The sequence below is a fragment of the Notolepis coatsorum genome (genome assembly GCF_963971535.1).
Source record: "Notolepis coatsorum genome assembly, chromosome: 1".
NCBI classification, from domain to species: Eukaryota; Metazoa; Chordata; class Actinopteri; order Aulopiformes; family Paralepididae; genus Notolepis; species Notolepis coatsorum.
Genome location: NC_140165.1, coordinates 205,480,307 through 205,497,984, shown reverse-complemented (window position 1 = coordinate 205,497,984; position 17,678 = coordinate 205,480,307). Strand labels below are relative to the sequence as shown.

At 45.9% G+C, this 17,678-nt stretch overlaps 1 protein-coding gene across 2 annotated transcripts in view; it reads left to right on the top strand.

Annotated features, from left to right (window-relative positions):
* The window catches only part of sik3 (SIK family kinase 3), a 133,627-nt gene that overhangs the window by 62,629 nt on the left and 53,320 nt on the right, over positions 1-17,678 (top strand). For both annotated transcript variants that reach the window (XM_084317414.1, XM_084317415.1), the window contains exons 7-11: positions 3,513-3,631; positions 5,095-5,205; positions 6,628-6,762; positions 11,830-11,907; positions 14,955-15,064. In XM_084317414.1, the coding sequence (XP_084173540.1) occupies positions 3,513-3,631; positions 5,095-5,205; positions 6,628-6,762; positions 11,830-11,907; positions 14,955-15,064 (553 nt within the window). The remainder of the gene's footprint in view (positions 1-3,512; positions 3,632-5,094; positions 5,206-6,627; positions 6,763-11,829; positions 11,908-14,954; positions 15,065-17,678) is intronic.

Below are 17,678 nucleotides of genomic sequence, written 5' to 3'. Positions count from 1 at the left end.
ACCTACACCACAGCCTCTATACCACCAAACATCACACCTACACCACAGCCTCTATACCACCAAACATCACAACTACACCACAGCCTCTATACCACCAAACATCACCACCTACACCACAGCCTCTATACCACCAAACATCACCACCTACACCACAGCCTCTATACCGCCAAACATCACCACCTACACCACAGCCTCTATACCACCAAACATCACCACCTACACCACAGCCTCTATACCGCCAAACATCACCACCTACACCACAGCCTCTATACCACCAAACATCACACCTACACCACAGCCTCTATACCGCCAAACATCACCACCTACACCACAGCCTCTATACCACCAAACATCACCACCTACACCACAGCCTCTATACCACCAAACATCACCACCTACACCACAGCCTCTATACCACCAAACATCACCACCTACACCACAGCCTCTATACCACCAAACATCACCACCTACACCACAGCCTCTATACCACCAAACATCACCACCTACACCACAGCCTCTATACCGCCAAACATCACCACCTACACCACAGCCTCTATACCACCAAACATCACCACCTACACCACAGCCTCTATACTGCCAAACATCACCACCTACACCACAGCCTCTATACCACCAAACATCACAACTACACCACAGCCTCTATACCACCAAACATCACCACCTACACCACAGCCTCTATACCACCAAACATCACCACCTACACCACAGCCTCTATACCACCAAACATCACCACCTACACCACAGCCTCTATACCGCCAAACATCACCACCTACACCACAGCCTCTATACCGGCAAACATCACAACTACACCACAGCCTCTATACCGCCAAACATCACCACCTACACCACAGCCTCTATACCACCAAACATCACCACCTACACCACAGCCTCTATACCACCAAACATCACCACCTACACCACAGCCTCTATACCACCAAACATCACCACCTACACCACAGCCTCTATACCACCAAACATCACCACCTACACCACAGCCTCTATACCGCCAAACATCACCACCTACACCACAGCCTCTATACCACCAAACATCACACCTACACCACAGCCTCTATACCACCAAACATCACACCTACACCACAGCCTCTATACCACCAAACATCACCACCTACACCACAGCCTCTATACCGCCAAACATCACCACCTACACCACAGCCTCTATACCACCAAACATCACACCTACACCACAGCCTCTATACCACCAAACATCACCACCTACACCACAGCCTCTATACCGGCAAACATCACCACCTACACCACAGCCTCTATACCGCCAAACATCACACCTACACCACAGCCTCTATACCACCAAACATCACCACCTACGCGACAGTCCATCGCAACTTGGGACCCACTGATTACTCTAATCTCCTTTTTATTGCCAGTTCATAGCCGGCCTACTAGTTTTCTCTCTCAGATGAGCACAATATGATGCTATCTGTGTTGCTCAAAATGCCCACGGTCATTTGTCAGGGTAGAGCCTGTGGCAACTTTCCCTGTCCTAAGCTAAATAGAAGATCCAGTGCAAATGCATTGTTGATGTGCTAATTTCTTGTGATTTTTCTATTAGGTTACAATTGAAAGTCGCAGTTGATTTCTATTTGGTAGACTTATCAGAAACACTAGGCCTATGATAGCCTATCAACTGCAAAAGATTAGCATTCAACCCAGCAGGCAATAGAAGCTCTATGATTTTAAGTCAGTCAGTGGCTTATCAAAAACATCCAACAAATGCACAAAACATATGCAAATGATTTATAGATGCTCAAACACTCTGGTGCAAGATTGTTCAGTTTTGAGATAATTCTGATAAGCCCTATATCCCATTCACAACACTAACATCAGCCATTGGACATTTTCCCCAAATTAGGCTACATTCAATAACGAAATTCGAAATATTTTTCCCTGACTGACTCCAATTTGGGGGGCGCGCGTGTGTGTGTGCGTGCGTGTGTGTGTGCGTGCGTGCGCATCCGCTTCTCCATTTTTCGTTCATCATCCATCTAGGTCTAGTTGCACAATTGCAGGTCAAGATAGCCAACTGAAAACCATGACATTCCAGGAAATAAAACCTAACTCAGCGAGAGTGTATTGCTGGTGATTTTGATTAGGTTACACTTCAATGGGCTGGCTAATGGCTACCACCAGTAAAGCTTAATTTATTAGCCCAGGGCGGCTTTTATTTGCGTCAATCATTGAACACAACCGGCCTATATGATTTGGCTTCTGTTACTTCTAACCTATTTGGGTCAGGCCTTGGCTTTAATTCCTTTCGCACAAACCTCTTGCTTAGCAAAAAGGTTGAATAGCTAAACATTTTAATTTTTTTCAGAAAAAAATAAACGGAATGGATGAATGATCGATCATTGCATTCATATAGACACTCAAAGCGCTTTGCAATGTAGGTTGGAAATGGCCTCCTTCACCATCACTGTGTAGACCCCTGCCTTGCTACACAGGCTCAATGTCATACACTGGCACCAGGCATAATGGCTGAAAGGCTCAGGAGACGGGGATTGACATAAGTTAATTAAGTGGGAGGGATGATTATGTGGCCTTGGCATGAGTTGGCAATGCATTGATGTCAGAGACCTGATTTGGATTTGTCTAGGAATGCTGGGGCAATCCCCTGCTCTTTGTGATAGGCCCCCTGGGTTCTTTAATTAATGCCTAAAATTCAGTCAGGACCTACAGTAGGTTATGTCTCATCCAGAGGACGGCACTCGCAACTGGACGGTGTCCCTATCTCTGTAATAGAGGCACTGTTACTGCCAAGTGCAGAGGACGGAGTGCTCCCTGCAACAACACTTTCCGACAGCGGCCTTGACCGGGGCTCAAACTGGAGAGAGAGTCCAGAGTCCGGAGAGAGAGCGCTTCTCCCGAGTTTGGTTCAGAATATTTGATGCTTTGTCTCTATGACGCCGTGGCTATTAGTATCAAGCTATGATGATTGACTAGTGATTGCAAGAACAGAAACAAAACTGCATCCATGGTAACCACATAAACTATTGATTTAAACAATTTGCCAATAAAATATTCTAAATGAAGCTAGCTGTTATCTAGCAGATTATCGTGAACATCCAAGGCAAAAAAACAGATAGTCAATAGATTGATTAGGCCGTTGCTTCCATTAATCGAATGCTAGTGTCGGCCATCTGAAAACTGGTTGAAGAGGAATGTGGATGCTGGCCACTCTGGATGCTGCTATCGGAACGTGGCGCGACACACAGGCTGTGTCTCAAGTTCAGTTGACTTCAAAGGGTGCGTTCTATTGCTGTCGCTCACTGGCTGCCATGCAGCCTCGCTGTACACGCCCCGTATTTGTTTTCGGGAAACGATGAGGCCAGGCGACCAGTTCCCTTGTCTTTCAATTTGTCCACTGTTGTGGACAATTGTGGAGCCAGCGCTGCTGAATTAATGAGGAACACTGTGGTGTAACCTAACCGTGTTTTTCTTTTTGCGTTGAATTTCAGACTGTGAGTATCTGATCAGGCACATGCTGGTCCTGGAGCCCGGCAGACGGCTCTCCATGGAGCAGATCTGTAAGAACAAATGGATGAGACAGGGAGACCCCGACCCAGACTTTGACAGGGTGAGAGAGCCCGTCCACATGCTTTAACCATCGGTGGACTGGATACCGGGGTCAGAGGGAAAAAATATGCCTGAAAGTTACAAAAATATGCCTGAAAGTTACAAAAGTACCCCTGAAATTGTAATTACAAGGGCAGAGAATTCTCTGATAAATAGTAGCCCACTTTTGTGTGTTTATTGTTTGTTTCTTTTCTTCAATTGAGGTGTGCATTATGCAGTGTGTGCCAAATGTGATTTTGGTTCATAAGTAGAGGTTGACCGATAATTGATTTTTAAATGCCGATATAATAACGATAGTTTGGAGCAGGAAAAGGCAGATAGACAATTATTTGGGCAATATCACTCCTGCCAACCTGCGCCGCCCCGGCGGGATATCGGTAACATAAATATAAATGGCCGATACTGATAGTTTGTAAAACGTTCTATTGGTTCTGATTAATTGTCCAAACCGATCAATTGTTCAACCTCTACTCATAAGCCATGGTTGAATGAGTCCTAGCCTTGTTGATACCATGGCTCTCATTGTTGGTACAATAGCATGCCCTCGGGTGTTTGGTGTCATTGGAACATTTAGCACACATATATCGTTCTGATACTTAGAATATTTTTAAGTTTTTGAAGCCTTAAAATCGATTTTGATAAAATATTGGGCGTAGTAATAGTCAATGGTAGAACCACTTCATTATGTAAAAGTTTTAACAAAGTGTGTCTTTGCTGGGTTCTTATCTTATCCCTCCCTCCCCTCCTCCCTCCCTCCCCTCCTCCCTCCCTCCCCTCCTCCCTCCCTCCCCTCCTCCCTCCCTCCCCTCCTCCCTCCCCCCTCTCTCTCTCCATCCCTCCCCCTCTCTCTCCATCCCTCCCCTCCTTCCTCACCCGTCCCTCTCCATCCCTCCCTTTCCACCGTCCTTCCTCACCCCTCGCTCTCCATCCTCGCCCTCCTTCCTCACCCCTCTCTCCCTCCCCACCCTCATCCCTCGCTCTCTCCATCCCTCCCTCCCCACCCTCCTTCCTCACCCCTCGCTCTCTCCATTCCTCCCTCCCCACCCTCCTTCCTCACCCCTCGTTCTCTCCATCCCTCCCTCCCCACCCTCCTTCCTCACCCCTCGCTCTCTCCATTCCTCCCTCCCCACCCTCCTTCCTCACCCCTCGTTCTCTCCATCCCTCCCTCCCCACCCTCCTTCCTCACCCCTCGCTCTCTCCATCCCTCCCTCCCCACCCTCCTTCCTCACCCCTCGCTCTCTCCATCCCTCCCTCCACACCCTCCTTCCTCACCCCTCGCTCTCTCCATCCCTCCCTCCCCACCCTCCTTCCTCACCCCTCGTTCTCTCCATCCCTCCCTCCCCACCCTCCTTCCTCACCCCTCGCTCTCTCCATCCCTCCCTCCCCACCCTCCTTCCTCACCCCTCGCTCTCTCCATCCCTCCCTCCACACCCTCCTTCCTCACCCGTCGTCCCGTCTCTCCAGTTGATAGCGGAATGTGAACAGGTAAAGACGGAGAGAGACACGGAGCTCATCAATGAGCAGGTGCTGATGTACATGTCTGAGATGGGCCTCGACCGGGAGCGCACACTGCAGGTAGGGACACACACACACACACACACACACACACACACACACACACACACACACACAAGATTGGATGACGCTAAACACATGATGACATAATGGTTGAAGAGAGTTAGTATGGAAGACCAACACACATCTTTGACTTGTTGGATTTAATTTTTTCCAGTTGTGTCTTTTTCCACTTCTATAGCCTGGAAAGGAAACCCATTTTCAATCTCATAACCTTTTAGCTTCAGTCAGCCTATAATTGTTTTGCTACAGTTAGACCGAAAGGCTGAAAATTTGCTCAGTCAGTCAGGTGTTGCCCAGACCGCTCTTCAGATAGAGTTTAGCACTGAACCGGTGTAGGAGAAAGGTCTTCTCTGGGTCGTTGCATTTCCTCAACCAATCACAATCAACCTGGCCACTGCCAAGCTGGAGCAGCAAGATACAACCTCTTTGTGAATGAGTCTGAATTCTGACTGAGAGAGTGGGCCGGTGGGGGGGGGGGGGGGGGGGGGGTGTAACCCACGGACAACATTGTGTGAACTAACGTAGACTAAGATTAAAAAACGGAGCATCATGATTCTACTGATTCTCACTCTCACTCCCTCTCTCACTCTAACTCTCACTCTCTCGCTAACCCTTTCAGAAGCTTTGTGATCCAGGCTTGAACTTTGAATTTATGAATGTGTCCATAAATCCATTTAGTTAAATCCAGCACTGGATGTATCTCGTGATTATTATCAATTTGCTACGACGACAACAACAACTATAGCGTTAGTTATTTCCTGTTTGACGTGAATCCGGGCGTGATGTCACGTGCTCAGCTAATAGACTATTTGTTTTATTAGTGTGAACGTATAGATTTTATCCAGTGCACATTTGGATAGTATTGTGATATCCGATGGATATATATAGCTGTTTATTTTTTATACATTTCAACATTTGATTGCTGCATTCATTTTCATTTTAATTTCATTCATTGTGTTCATCATTGTCGTCATCACGTCAGTTCCAACTCCCTAACACACTGACTCTGCTTGGGGCGCTAAATGAATCGACCTTTAGGCATCATATTTGAAGACACTGATTGACTTTCGTGACTTTTAAATTATTTTAAACACAACATAGTACTGTGATATTCTGATATATATCACATTATATGATGTAGATTTTTCGTGTAAAAATTTTTAAGCGGAGGTTCAAACCCATTAATTAAGATTTGAATAACAACGTAATGAACGAAGGTCCGAACGTTTGGGCTCAGCCCTACTACATACAGACATCACGATTCTACTGATCCTCTCTCTCTTTCTCTCGCTCTCTCTCTCTCTCTCTCTCTCTCTCTCTCTCTCTCTCTCTCTCTCTCTCGCTCTCGCTCTCTCTCTCCAGTCCCTACATACAGACATCATGATTCTACTGATCCTTTCTGTTCCTCTCTCTCTCCAGTCTCTACATACAGACGCGTATGATCACTACAGCGCCATCTACAGTCTGCTGGCTGACCGCCTCAAGAAACACAAGACCCTCCGCGTAGCCCCGCCCACACCGCGCCCCATCGGCTATCCTCTCAACGCTGTACAGGTAACTGCTGGACCGCCGACCTATCTCCAACTCCGCGCTTGATCCTCCACAATCACAACTGCTTTCCGTCCTCAGACGAAAACATCTCGCCCGTGAACAGAACATTGTTTCTTGGGTCGAGGTTGAGATTTGGCGCTTTCATCCACGCCGGCTCAAAGAAGCATGAAAGAAGGAACATGTTTTAGTCTGGTGTAGTTGAGGACAGATCGCCGGCCTTCAGACGGTGGGAAAGCAGCAGCAGCAGCCGCCGCGTTATTTTTTTCCCTAGCCGCATTTCTGGCAAGACGCTCTCTGATTGGCCGACGCCTGTTTCTACACTGGTTAAGCTTAGGCACTCTTTTGAAGTTGGTTAAGGTTAGAGTTTGTCTTAGAGCATGGCGATAGAACGCCAGGTAGTTTGCAGGCTGTTCGACGCGGAAATGGGCAAAGACACAGCTCGTCACGCGATTGGGCAAACATGTCAGTGGCCAATCGGAGAGCGTCAGTCAGTGGCCAATCAGAGAGCGTCTGCCAGCAATGCGGCTAGGAAAAAAAATAACGCGCAGCCGCCGCTCCACGAGCTGTGGGTCCTGTGGGTCAGCCCTGTTGGCTTCAGCCGTAGGATCACCCAGAGAGTGGGTCCTGTGGGGTCAGCCCTGTTGGCTTCAGCCGTAGGATCACCCAGAGAGTGGGTCCTGTGGGGTCAGCCCTGTTGGCTTCAGCCGTAGGATCACCCAGAGAGTGGGTCCTGTGGGTCAGCCCTGTTGGCTTCAGCCGTAGGATCACCTAGAGAGTGGGTCCTGTGGGTCAGCCCTGTTGGCTTCAGCCGTAGGATCACCTAGAGAGTGGGTCCTGTGGGTCAGCCCTGTTGGCTTCAGCCGTAGGATCACCCAGAGAGTGGGTCCTGTGGGGTCAGCCCTGTTGGCTTCAGCCGTAGGATCACCCAGAGAGTGGGTCCTGTGGGTCAGCCCTGTTGGCTTCAGCCGTAGGATCACCCAGAGAGTGGGTCCTGTGGGGTCAGCCCTGTTGGCTTCAGCCGTAGGATCACCCAGAGAGTGGGTCCTGTGGGTCAGCCCTGTTGGCTTCAGCCGTAGGATCACCCAGAGAGTGGGTCCTGTGGGGTCAGCCCTGTTGGCTTCAGCCGTAGGATCACCTAGAGCAGGGGTGGCCAACTCGCGGCTCGCGAGCCGCATGCGGCTCTTTGCCCGTCAATGTGCGGCTCTTCCATCCATAAAAAAAAATTAAAAAAAAATATTTTTTTTAATTTTTTTTTACATTTTTTTTTTCTTTTTTTTTTCTTTTTTTTTTTTATGTCACTCATTCCATAAGGACGTAGAATAAACATTTACAATTTTTTTTAAATGGTCCATTTGCATGTTCTTGGTATCTCTTGAATCTAGGGACATATATGGATCAGTGTCAGAAATAGTGTGTCTGTTACTAGGCTTGAGTAAATTGTAATGAACCAAAGGAGAATATCAATTCTATTTAAAAAAAAAAATTATCTTTGACTGTAAATAACACCATGCTAAAATTGACCAGACCTGAAAAATCTAAGCAAATGAATAAAGAGAAGATGATTAAACAGAAGGTTTTGTAGATACAGTACTGAATTCTGCCATCTTTTTTATAATGTAAATTTCTCCACCATTTTTCATCATATTGCAACACCGTTTTTTGCAAGACGTTCACAGAAAGGTAGAGAAACTAACTGCGTTCTGTTTTATGGCAATACCGTTCAGGTTTGTGGGAGATAATCCCAAAAAATAAGAGAAATTAAAAAGTAAATCCAGAAGTCAGATGATTGACAGGGGCTGGTGTGAGCTGGGTAGGGTAGTTTTTCGAAATTTGAAAGCCCTGAGTCTCTTCCTTCAAAAGACTACACTCACTTTTGGCTGTGCCACTTCCTCCTGTCAATATGCGCCGGTTTCCGACTCAATGCCCTGAGATTTCTATAATCTTATATTTCACTAATAACAGTTAAAATAATTGGTAAACAAACATAATGCTGAAAATATACACTTTTACTGTATATCTCGGGCTTAAGAGGTTAACCCTGTGAGGCCCAAATTAAAAAGAAATTAGCAACTTCAGAGGCCAGAGGGTGGGACATATAAACACATTTACTATCAAATAGCATTGTGAGGCTGAACAACAGGACCAATTGACTATACATGTGCTTAAAGGGGAACTATCTTATAAATGGCTTTTTTCAGTGTTTACCATTGTTTCTTAGCTATGTGGACTTATATTAATAGGATATATGTCTCTAATTCTCATATTGGCGAATTCTTCCAATTCTCCTCTCTCAATATTCACCCTCACTGAACTGAGTCATCTGAAAATGTGCATATCTGTGATGTCAGAGATTTCTCAGCTGCATAATAATGTGGCAGTTGATGTGGCAGTTGGCACCAGGCCACACAGTGGTTGGAGCCCAGCCTCAAAACGGCTTAAGATCTTGAGGTAGAAAAATGCGGTTTTTAGTACTTGATTAGAAATACAAAACAATGCATTTTTTTTGAAAAAAACCTAGGTGTTCCATAGACTCACAGGAATTGTGTAAAAGTGCCCAAATAGTGAAAGAAATAGTAAAATAGTTCCCCTTTAACATTTTTTAAATAAACATTATTATTTTTTTAAAAGTGATTTTGTAATTTTGCAACCGTGGGTCTCACAGGGTACTTTTAACCCTGTGAGGCACAAATAAAAAAGACATTAGCAACTTCAGAGGCCAGAGGGTGAGACCTATAAACACATGAAGGGTGCCGTGACTGAAAAAAAAGGTTGAGAAACGCTGGTATATGGTGTGGCTCTTTGTGGTACCACAGTAATTTTTGTGGCTCTTAGTCTCTGACTGGTTGGCCACCCCTGTCCTAGAGAGTGGGTCCTGTGGGTCAGCCCTGTTGGCTTCAGCCGTAGGATCACCTAGAGCAGGGATCGCCAATTAGGTTTTGCGGCGGGCCAGATTTTCCCCAAGCCGTTGCTTCGCGGGCCAGGATCAAAAACAATGGCTAATTTAATATACTGATATTGAAAAAAGACAAACGTTTTTCTCTGGTCTGCATCCCCCCAACAACCGTGTGCACTGCGCCGCACTGCACTGCACCCACTCTGCAATCCGCCAAACAAAGTTCTCACTCATCCATTCATTCATGAACAGCTCTCAGCTGTTGCAGATCACCGCGGCGCCGGCGGGTGATGAACAGATCAGAATGCATGAAAACACGACTCACCATATTGTACCTCCTTGTTTGTTGTTAAGTCCTCCAAAATCCCTGCTAATGTTTGAAACATGTCATATCCACTCGCCGCCCTCCAATTCCAGATTGGCGTTGAATGCAGCTACTTTATCTGCCAACTTGCCTCGTTGTTAATGTTGTTGTTGTTGTCGCCACATATTATGCAGAGAGGACGTCGGCTCGGCACGCAAGAATCACCGACCTGTTGCGATAAACCCGTATTTTAAGTATGGCTCCTGTTTATTAAAAGAAGCGTTATATTTCCCCGTTGCTATCCAAAGATGTTTGTTTTGTTTTCTTCAACTCGCTCGCGAGTCGCACCTCGAACGCGGAAGTGAAAGTGCGTTAGGGAAAGAGACACAGGGCCCGGTGGGACTATTCCATTGGTTCTCCCAGTCCACCTGACCATTTCTAGCATTTCAATTGGCTATAGTGACAGACATGCTTTTGATGACTGCCGGTAGATAGATACAGCTTCACAATAAAAGACACCCTGGCGTCCCGAGTGAATATTTCCCGTGCGTCAAATAAATATCATATTCTCAAAATAATCTGACGGGCCAGAAATTATTGTTGGCGGGCCAATGTTGGCCCGCGGGCCGCCTATTGCCGATCCCTGACCTAGAGAGTGGGTCCTGTGGGTCAGCCCTGTTGGCTTCAGCCGTAGGATCACCCAGAGAGTGGGTCCTGTGGGTCAGCCCTGTTGGCTTCAGCCGTAGGATCACCCAGAGAGTGGGTCCTGTGGGTCAGCCCTGTTGGCTTCAGCCGTAGGATCACCCAGAGAGTGGGTCCTGTGGGTCAGCCCTGTTGGCTTCAGCCGTAGGATCACCTAGAGAGTGGGTCCTGTGGGGTCAGCCCTGTTGGCTTCAGCCGTAGGATCACCCAGAGAGTGGGTCCTGTGGGGTCAGCCCTGTTGGCTTCAGCCGTAGGATCACCCAGAGAGTGGGTCCTGTGGGGTCAGCCCTGTTGGCTTCAGCCGTAGGATCACCCAGAGAGTGGGTCCTGTGGGGTCAGCCCTGTTGGCTTCAGCCGTAGGATCACCCAGAGAGTGGGTCCTGTGGGTCAGCCCTGTTGGCTTCAGCCGTAGGATCACCTAGAGAGTGGGTCCTGTCTGTGGGTCAGCCCTGTTGGCTTCAGCCGTAGGATCACCCAGAGACCTCGGCTTCCTCTTCTCTTCCTGGATCTCACACAATGCAGGCTTCCTTTTTAGTAGATATGAATAGAACAGATGTAAACAGAACTCCTTTTGATGGAGGTTCAGGTGGTTATGTTCTGTTTTTTAGGCTCCTAGTTGATGGTCGTTATTCCTGGTGTCTGGGACATTTGTTCTGGGTTCCTCTGGGTATACTGGTACATTCTCCGGTTCAGAACTGATAACACGGTTGTTATTATTAGACAAAGCTCATTTAGGTACAAGCACTCAAACAAACACAGGGTCCTTAAAATCAATCTCTTATGAAGCAGCTTCAGATTTGAATAACTGGTATCATAGTGATATCATGGGAATTCTTAAATTGGGTTTTATTCTGCACTCAGTAAGTCCCAGTAGTATGGCCACAAGTGGGTTATCGGAATCCAAATTCAGAACACAACAAGACGACATATAGCGTACAGTATATAAGATAAGATAAGATAAGATATTCCTTTATTGATCCCTTTATTGACCCCTAAACTTTGATGTCAAGTAGGGGGCCGCAAAATATCATCCAGCGGGCCGCGAGTTTGAGACCACTGCTCTACATGGAGTTGACCCTGGTATTGGTCTAAGAAGGTTGTTGGCCTATTTGTGAAATCCTCTCATGACGTGACCTCCGTGTGTGTGTGTCTGTGTGTGTGTGTCCACCAGACTGATCAGCAGGGTAATCCAGTTAGCATGACCGTTCCCCATGTCCAGCTCATCAACCCGGAGAACCAGATTGTGGAGGTGAGTCGCGGCTGTTGCGATTGTTCACGGCAGAACCAGCGAACATGTTGTCATGACATCAGTGGGCGGCCAGCCCGGGAGTTTTCTCATAGCTACGACATTGTCACAACAACATTCGCTGGCCGTCAATCAGTTGTCATGGCGGCATTCAGTCCAAGGACCATATTGTAGACTATTGGACAGATTTACTGTAGCTGGCTACTATGTCGGATACACCTCACAGCACCTCACGTGTTTTACAATGTATGCCTCATGTTCCCTCATACATTCACACACCATGCAAGGTGCCAACCTGCTCAGTTAGGGAGCAGTTAGGGGTTAAGTGTCTTGCTCAAGGACACTTTGACACACTGCAGCTGGAATCGAACCGGGAACCTTCCGATTTAGCGATTACCTGATGACCTGATGACCCCATCAAACACCCTCGAACTGGGATTCAGACGTGCCTAAAGCATTGAAATTTGGACGTGTTTTTTTTAAGGTTAAATAAATGTAAGAAAAAAATATTTTTTTTTTAAACCGATACCGATAATTTCCGATATTACATTTGAATGCCGATAATATCGGACATCCCTAGTAGAAAGGCATTGGGACCTTTAACTATATGTATCACTCCGCCACACAGGTGTTCTATTAATAACCGTTAATTAGGCAAGTTACCCAAGCAACTGTCGGTGTCGACAGACTCTTATTTCACTGGTTGCACAATACATGGAAATGTCCAGATGAATGAAGTATAAAGTAGGTAGCCAGCGGTAACATGTGTAGACCTGTACAAAGTAGCAAACTGTGCAGGAACATGTTTGTGTTCAGGTTCAAAAGCGCAGCTGTGGAACTATTTGTTGGCAGAGCTAAATTAATTATAAAACAAACCAATAATAATAATTTGTTGTCACTTATTACTGTTAACTAATGGATGGCGATTGTAGAACTGTTGTGCAATGCAATAACACAAATTGCAATATCACACTCTAGGTTGTGCTGTTCTACTGAATATCAGCACGGCTATGATTGTCTTTGGTACTTGGAGATAAGCATTCAGTATAACATAGGGGTGTAACGATACACAGAAGCCACGGTTCGGTACGTACCTCGGTATTGGGGTCATGGTTCGGTATGAGTTTGGTACAACAGAAAAAATATATTTATAATTATCATTATTAATATAATTTTATATATATATATATATATATATATATATATATATATATATATATATATATATATATATATATTATATTTATGATAATTATTATAATTATTATTATTAAATAGAATATATATATATTTTTAATCCTCTTTTTCTCCACCTGATTTTCTATTTTTCTCCCATCCCAATTTAGTCGTTATGCCAATTCCCCCCTACCCTACCTGGTTGTTGTGCGCATGTTCCTCCTACTGGTCGGTACAAGGGAACCCTGAAGTCCACCACATGCTTCCTCCGACACATGTGGAGACAGCCAGTGGCTCTCTTCTCACCTGGCAGCGAGGACTCTCATTGGTGAAGTGTAACGCGTGGGAGGTCACGCTGCCTTCATCAAGTCCTGCCTCCGCTGAGCAAGCGCCCAGATCTGACCTGTAGGCGCCGCTGTCCACAACGCCAGATTACCACCCACGACTTCCCTCCCCCTAACTCAGCCAAACGAGTTAGTATGACGACCGGCCCAAGCCGCAGGGCAATGCTGACTCCGAGAGTCGAGACCGCAGCCTCTTGCATTGGTGACGAGCGCAATCTCCGCTACGCCACCCGACCGCCATAAATAGAATAATTTTCTATAGGAAAAGTGTGTTTTTTTATTTTATTTGATCAGCTGTGCCTGTGACTCCGGCAATGTATGGGGCTGCGGCACTGCAGATTTACCCTACTCGAGTTTCATTTGGTTAACATTATTGGGCGAACAAGAAAACGAAAGAAGACTAAAATTGTAATGACCCTGCAGCTGTTCCAATGTAAATGTGCCTCTGTGTGCCCGGCCACGCGCGCTGTTCTCGCACGGACCTCGCGAGTGCCTGCATGTGTGACTGGTGTGTTTGCGCTGTAAAGAGGGAAGGCTCCTCTGAGCCGCGCGAGGGAAGGCTCCTCTGAGCCGCGCCCTTCGTATGGCTGCACGTACCGCACCGTGACGGCCGTACCGTAAATTTGCGGGACGAATACACGTACCGTTACACCCCTAGTATAACAGTACTCCCTCTCGTGTAATATTGCTTAATTATCATATTATTCTGTTTGCTTAGTTATGCTGCATACACATTATGCACCAAGTTTAATACATTGGACGCCAGACCCGAGATAAGTCCAATGTGATAAGCTCCGGGTTTTCGTAGTCTGGCATGGCGAGCGGTTATAACACATGGATTGAGGATAATCTAGCACTCCCAGTTCATGTTCTTTGGTGGATTATGTTGGCAACACGATCGACATCAATACTTGGAATGGCGATCAGATAATTGGAATATTCTTTTTGCAGTACATCCTAGTCAAGGTAAGGGCTATATGGTATCAATCTTGCGTTGATCGAAGAATCCCTTCCCCGTGATCCTAACGTATGTGTATAATGTGTGTGTAATGTATTCCATTGGTGACGATCGAAGCATAGAACCCCCCCCCACCCTTTCATGCATGCATGATGAAACATAATACCGATAATATAGCGTTGATTTCAGATTGATTGTTGATCCAGGCGAGGAACGCCACGGTTTCTAGTGAAATGCACTAAACGCTGCATAGCGGCGTTTCCTGGGATCAGACAGAATTACTCTAAAACTATACTCATATTCACCACGGTATAAAACGGGAATGTATGGATGAAAAAATTATTTCTTTTTCACAAATTGAACGATAGATACTCGATGTCAAATGGGCAATAGTTTTATATCCATAGCTATGATATTTAATATAGTTTTAGCCCTGCAAACACCGGCATGTATCCCTATTCTTTAAAGTGCTGGCATTCTTGCCACACGACCCACAGCGACCTCTGGCGCTGACAGTGTTAAGGGTCATTGCTAACGTTAACTGTATGTTTGTGTGTTTGTTTTGTCTTCAGCCGGATGGCAGCATGGCATTGGACAGTGATGAAGGGGAGGAGCCATCTCCAGAGGCCATGGCCCGTTATCTGTCTATGAGAAGACACACTGTAGGAGTACCGGACCCCAGGTAATACACAGACAGAAATAATAATAATAATAATAATAATGGATTGGATTTATATAGCGCTCTTCGTGACACCCCAGTGACCCCAGAGCGCTTACAGAGTCCATTATTCGTTCATACACAGTCATACCGGTGGTGGTAAGCTGCAATTGCAGCCAGAGCTGCCCTGAGGCAGACTCACGGAAGCGTGGCGAATAATCATCGCCTACGGCCCCTCTGACCACCACCAACATTCATTCACATGCATACACATTCATACGAGGCAAGTAGGTTAAGTGTCTTGCCCAAGGACACAACGGCAGTGGGATGGACATGGTCTTGAGCGGGATTCGAACCACCAACCCTTCAATCATTGGACGACCCGCTCTACCCCTGAGCCACGCCGCCCCACAAAAAAGAAAGACTGCCTCCTCCTAATAAATGTATTTAACATATTTCACTCAAAACTGAGATAAGGATAACTTTTATTAATCCCTCTTGGGGAAATTCGGTGACATACACATACAGCTCATAGTCTCATTAAACAATCATTTCACAATCATTAAATTTTTACAGTAATAATGGTACAACATAAATTCAAACGGGCATGTACATTTGTTGACTACAGTATATCTGAGACAGCATATGTATAGTCTGCTGCAGACCAGCACTGAAGTGCATCTGTGCCTCTGCGGGAGGGAGGGAGGGAGGAAAGAGTTAAAGTCCTGGACCACAGTTGCAGCAGGTAGGGGAGGGGCTAGGCTCTAAAACAACATTTGCTGCTAGCATGGGGTTGGGACTTGGTGACGAGACAGTCTTCTTGGCTCCCCCCCTCTAGCACGCATACTAATTACCTGCCGTCACACTCGTGGACAGGCGCCAGATATACAGTACACATGGATGGGGGGGTGGGGGAAGGGCTGGGGGAGGGGACGCGTGAATACTTTCCCCAAGGTGGTTGTCCTTCCGCGTTCGGTTTGCGCGGCCTGATTGGCCACTGACGCTTCTCTCAGCGCCCAATCGTGTTGCGCTCAGTTCCACAGCCCAAGTCCTTCAGTTCCACAGCCCATTTCCTCGTATTGTTTTCATCTCTCTATATTAACGTAGCCCATTTCCTCGTATTGTTTTCATCTCTCTATATTAACGTAGCCCATTTCCTCGTATTGTTTTCATCTCTCTATATTAACGTAGCCCATTTCCTCGTATTGTTTTCATCTCTATATTAACGTAACGCGCTATTCATATCAATCGACATGACATCAATATAAATAACGTATTGTTTTCATCTCTATATTAACGTAACGCGCTATTCATATCAATCGACATCACATCATTATAAATAACGTATTGTTTTCATCTCTCTATATTAACGTAACGCGCTATTCGTATCAATCGGCATCACATCAATATAAATAACGTATTGTTTTCATCTCTATATTAACGTAACGCACTATTCATATCAATCGACATCACATCAATATAAATAACGTATTGTTTTCATCTCTCTATATTAACGTAACGCGCTATTCGTATCAATCGGCATCACATCAATATAAATAACGTATTGTTTTCATCTCTATATTAACGTAACGCACTATTCATATCAATCGACATCACATCAATATAAATAACGTATTGTTTTCATCTCTCTATATTAACGTAACCCGCTATTCATATCAATCGGCATCACATCAATATAAATAACGTATTGTTTTCATCTCTATATTAACGTAACTAGCTATTCATATCAATCGACATCACATCAATAGTTAGTATATTGATGCACGGCGGTAGCAGTATATTGATGCACGGCGGTAGCAGTATATTGATGCACAGTGGTAGTAGTTAGTGCATTGATGTGCTAGTTAGTTAGTATATTGATGCACGGCGGTAGCGAGTTAGTTGATAGTTAGTAGTATATATATATATTTTTTTTTTTTATCTACTTTTTCTCCCATTTTCTATTTTTCTCCCATCCCAATTTCGTATCGTCCAATTCTACCCTCCCCTGTCTCGAACGCTGTTAGGCCATGCCTCCCACAAGCCGGCTGCAATGTGGACGAAGCCTTACATCACGTGTCCCCTCCGGTACTCGAGGAAGCAGCCGTCGCATCTTGCACCTGCACAGCGCGATCTCTCAGCATCGGGGGTCTGCGTGGGAGGGACACACCGCCCCCATCGCTTCCTGATTCTGCTGCGCAGGCGCACCAACCGACCTGTAGGAGTCGCTGTCCACAACGTCCGATCCCCACCCATCAGCTTCCCACCCCCTAATACTGCCAATTGTATTAGTATGAAGGAAGAGCCTGAGTAACAAATGTCATTGACTATGTGAATCAAGTATATTATACTGTATGATTAATGCAATGTGATGTTCATTATGACACAAAATAAAAGAAAGTTAAAAAAAAAAAAGTATTCGTATGAACGACCAGCCAAGCTGATAGCAATGCGGAGAGCTGGGCTCGAACCCAGCGTCTCCTGCATTGGTGGCGAGCGCCTTGCCCACTACACCACCTAGCCCCAGTTAGTAGTATATTGATGCAGGTAGGTAGCTGATGTGACGGACTTGTGGAACTGAGAGAAGTTCTGAAAGTTAGGAGCGAGCGTTAGGAGTAACGCGATTGGGCGTTGAGAG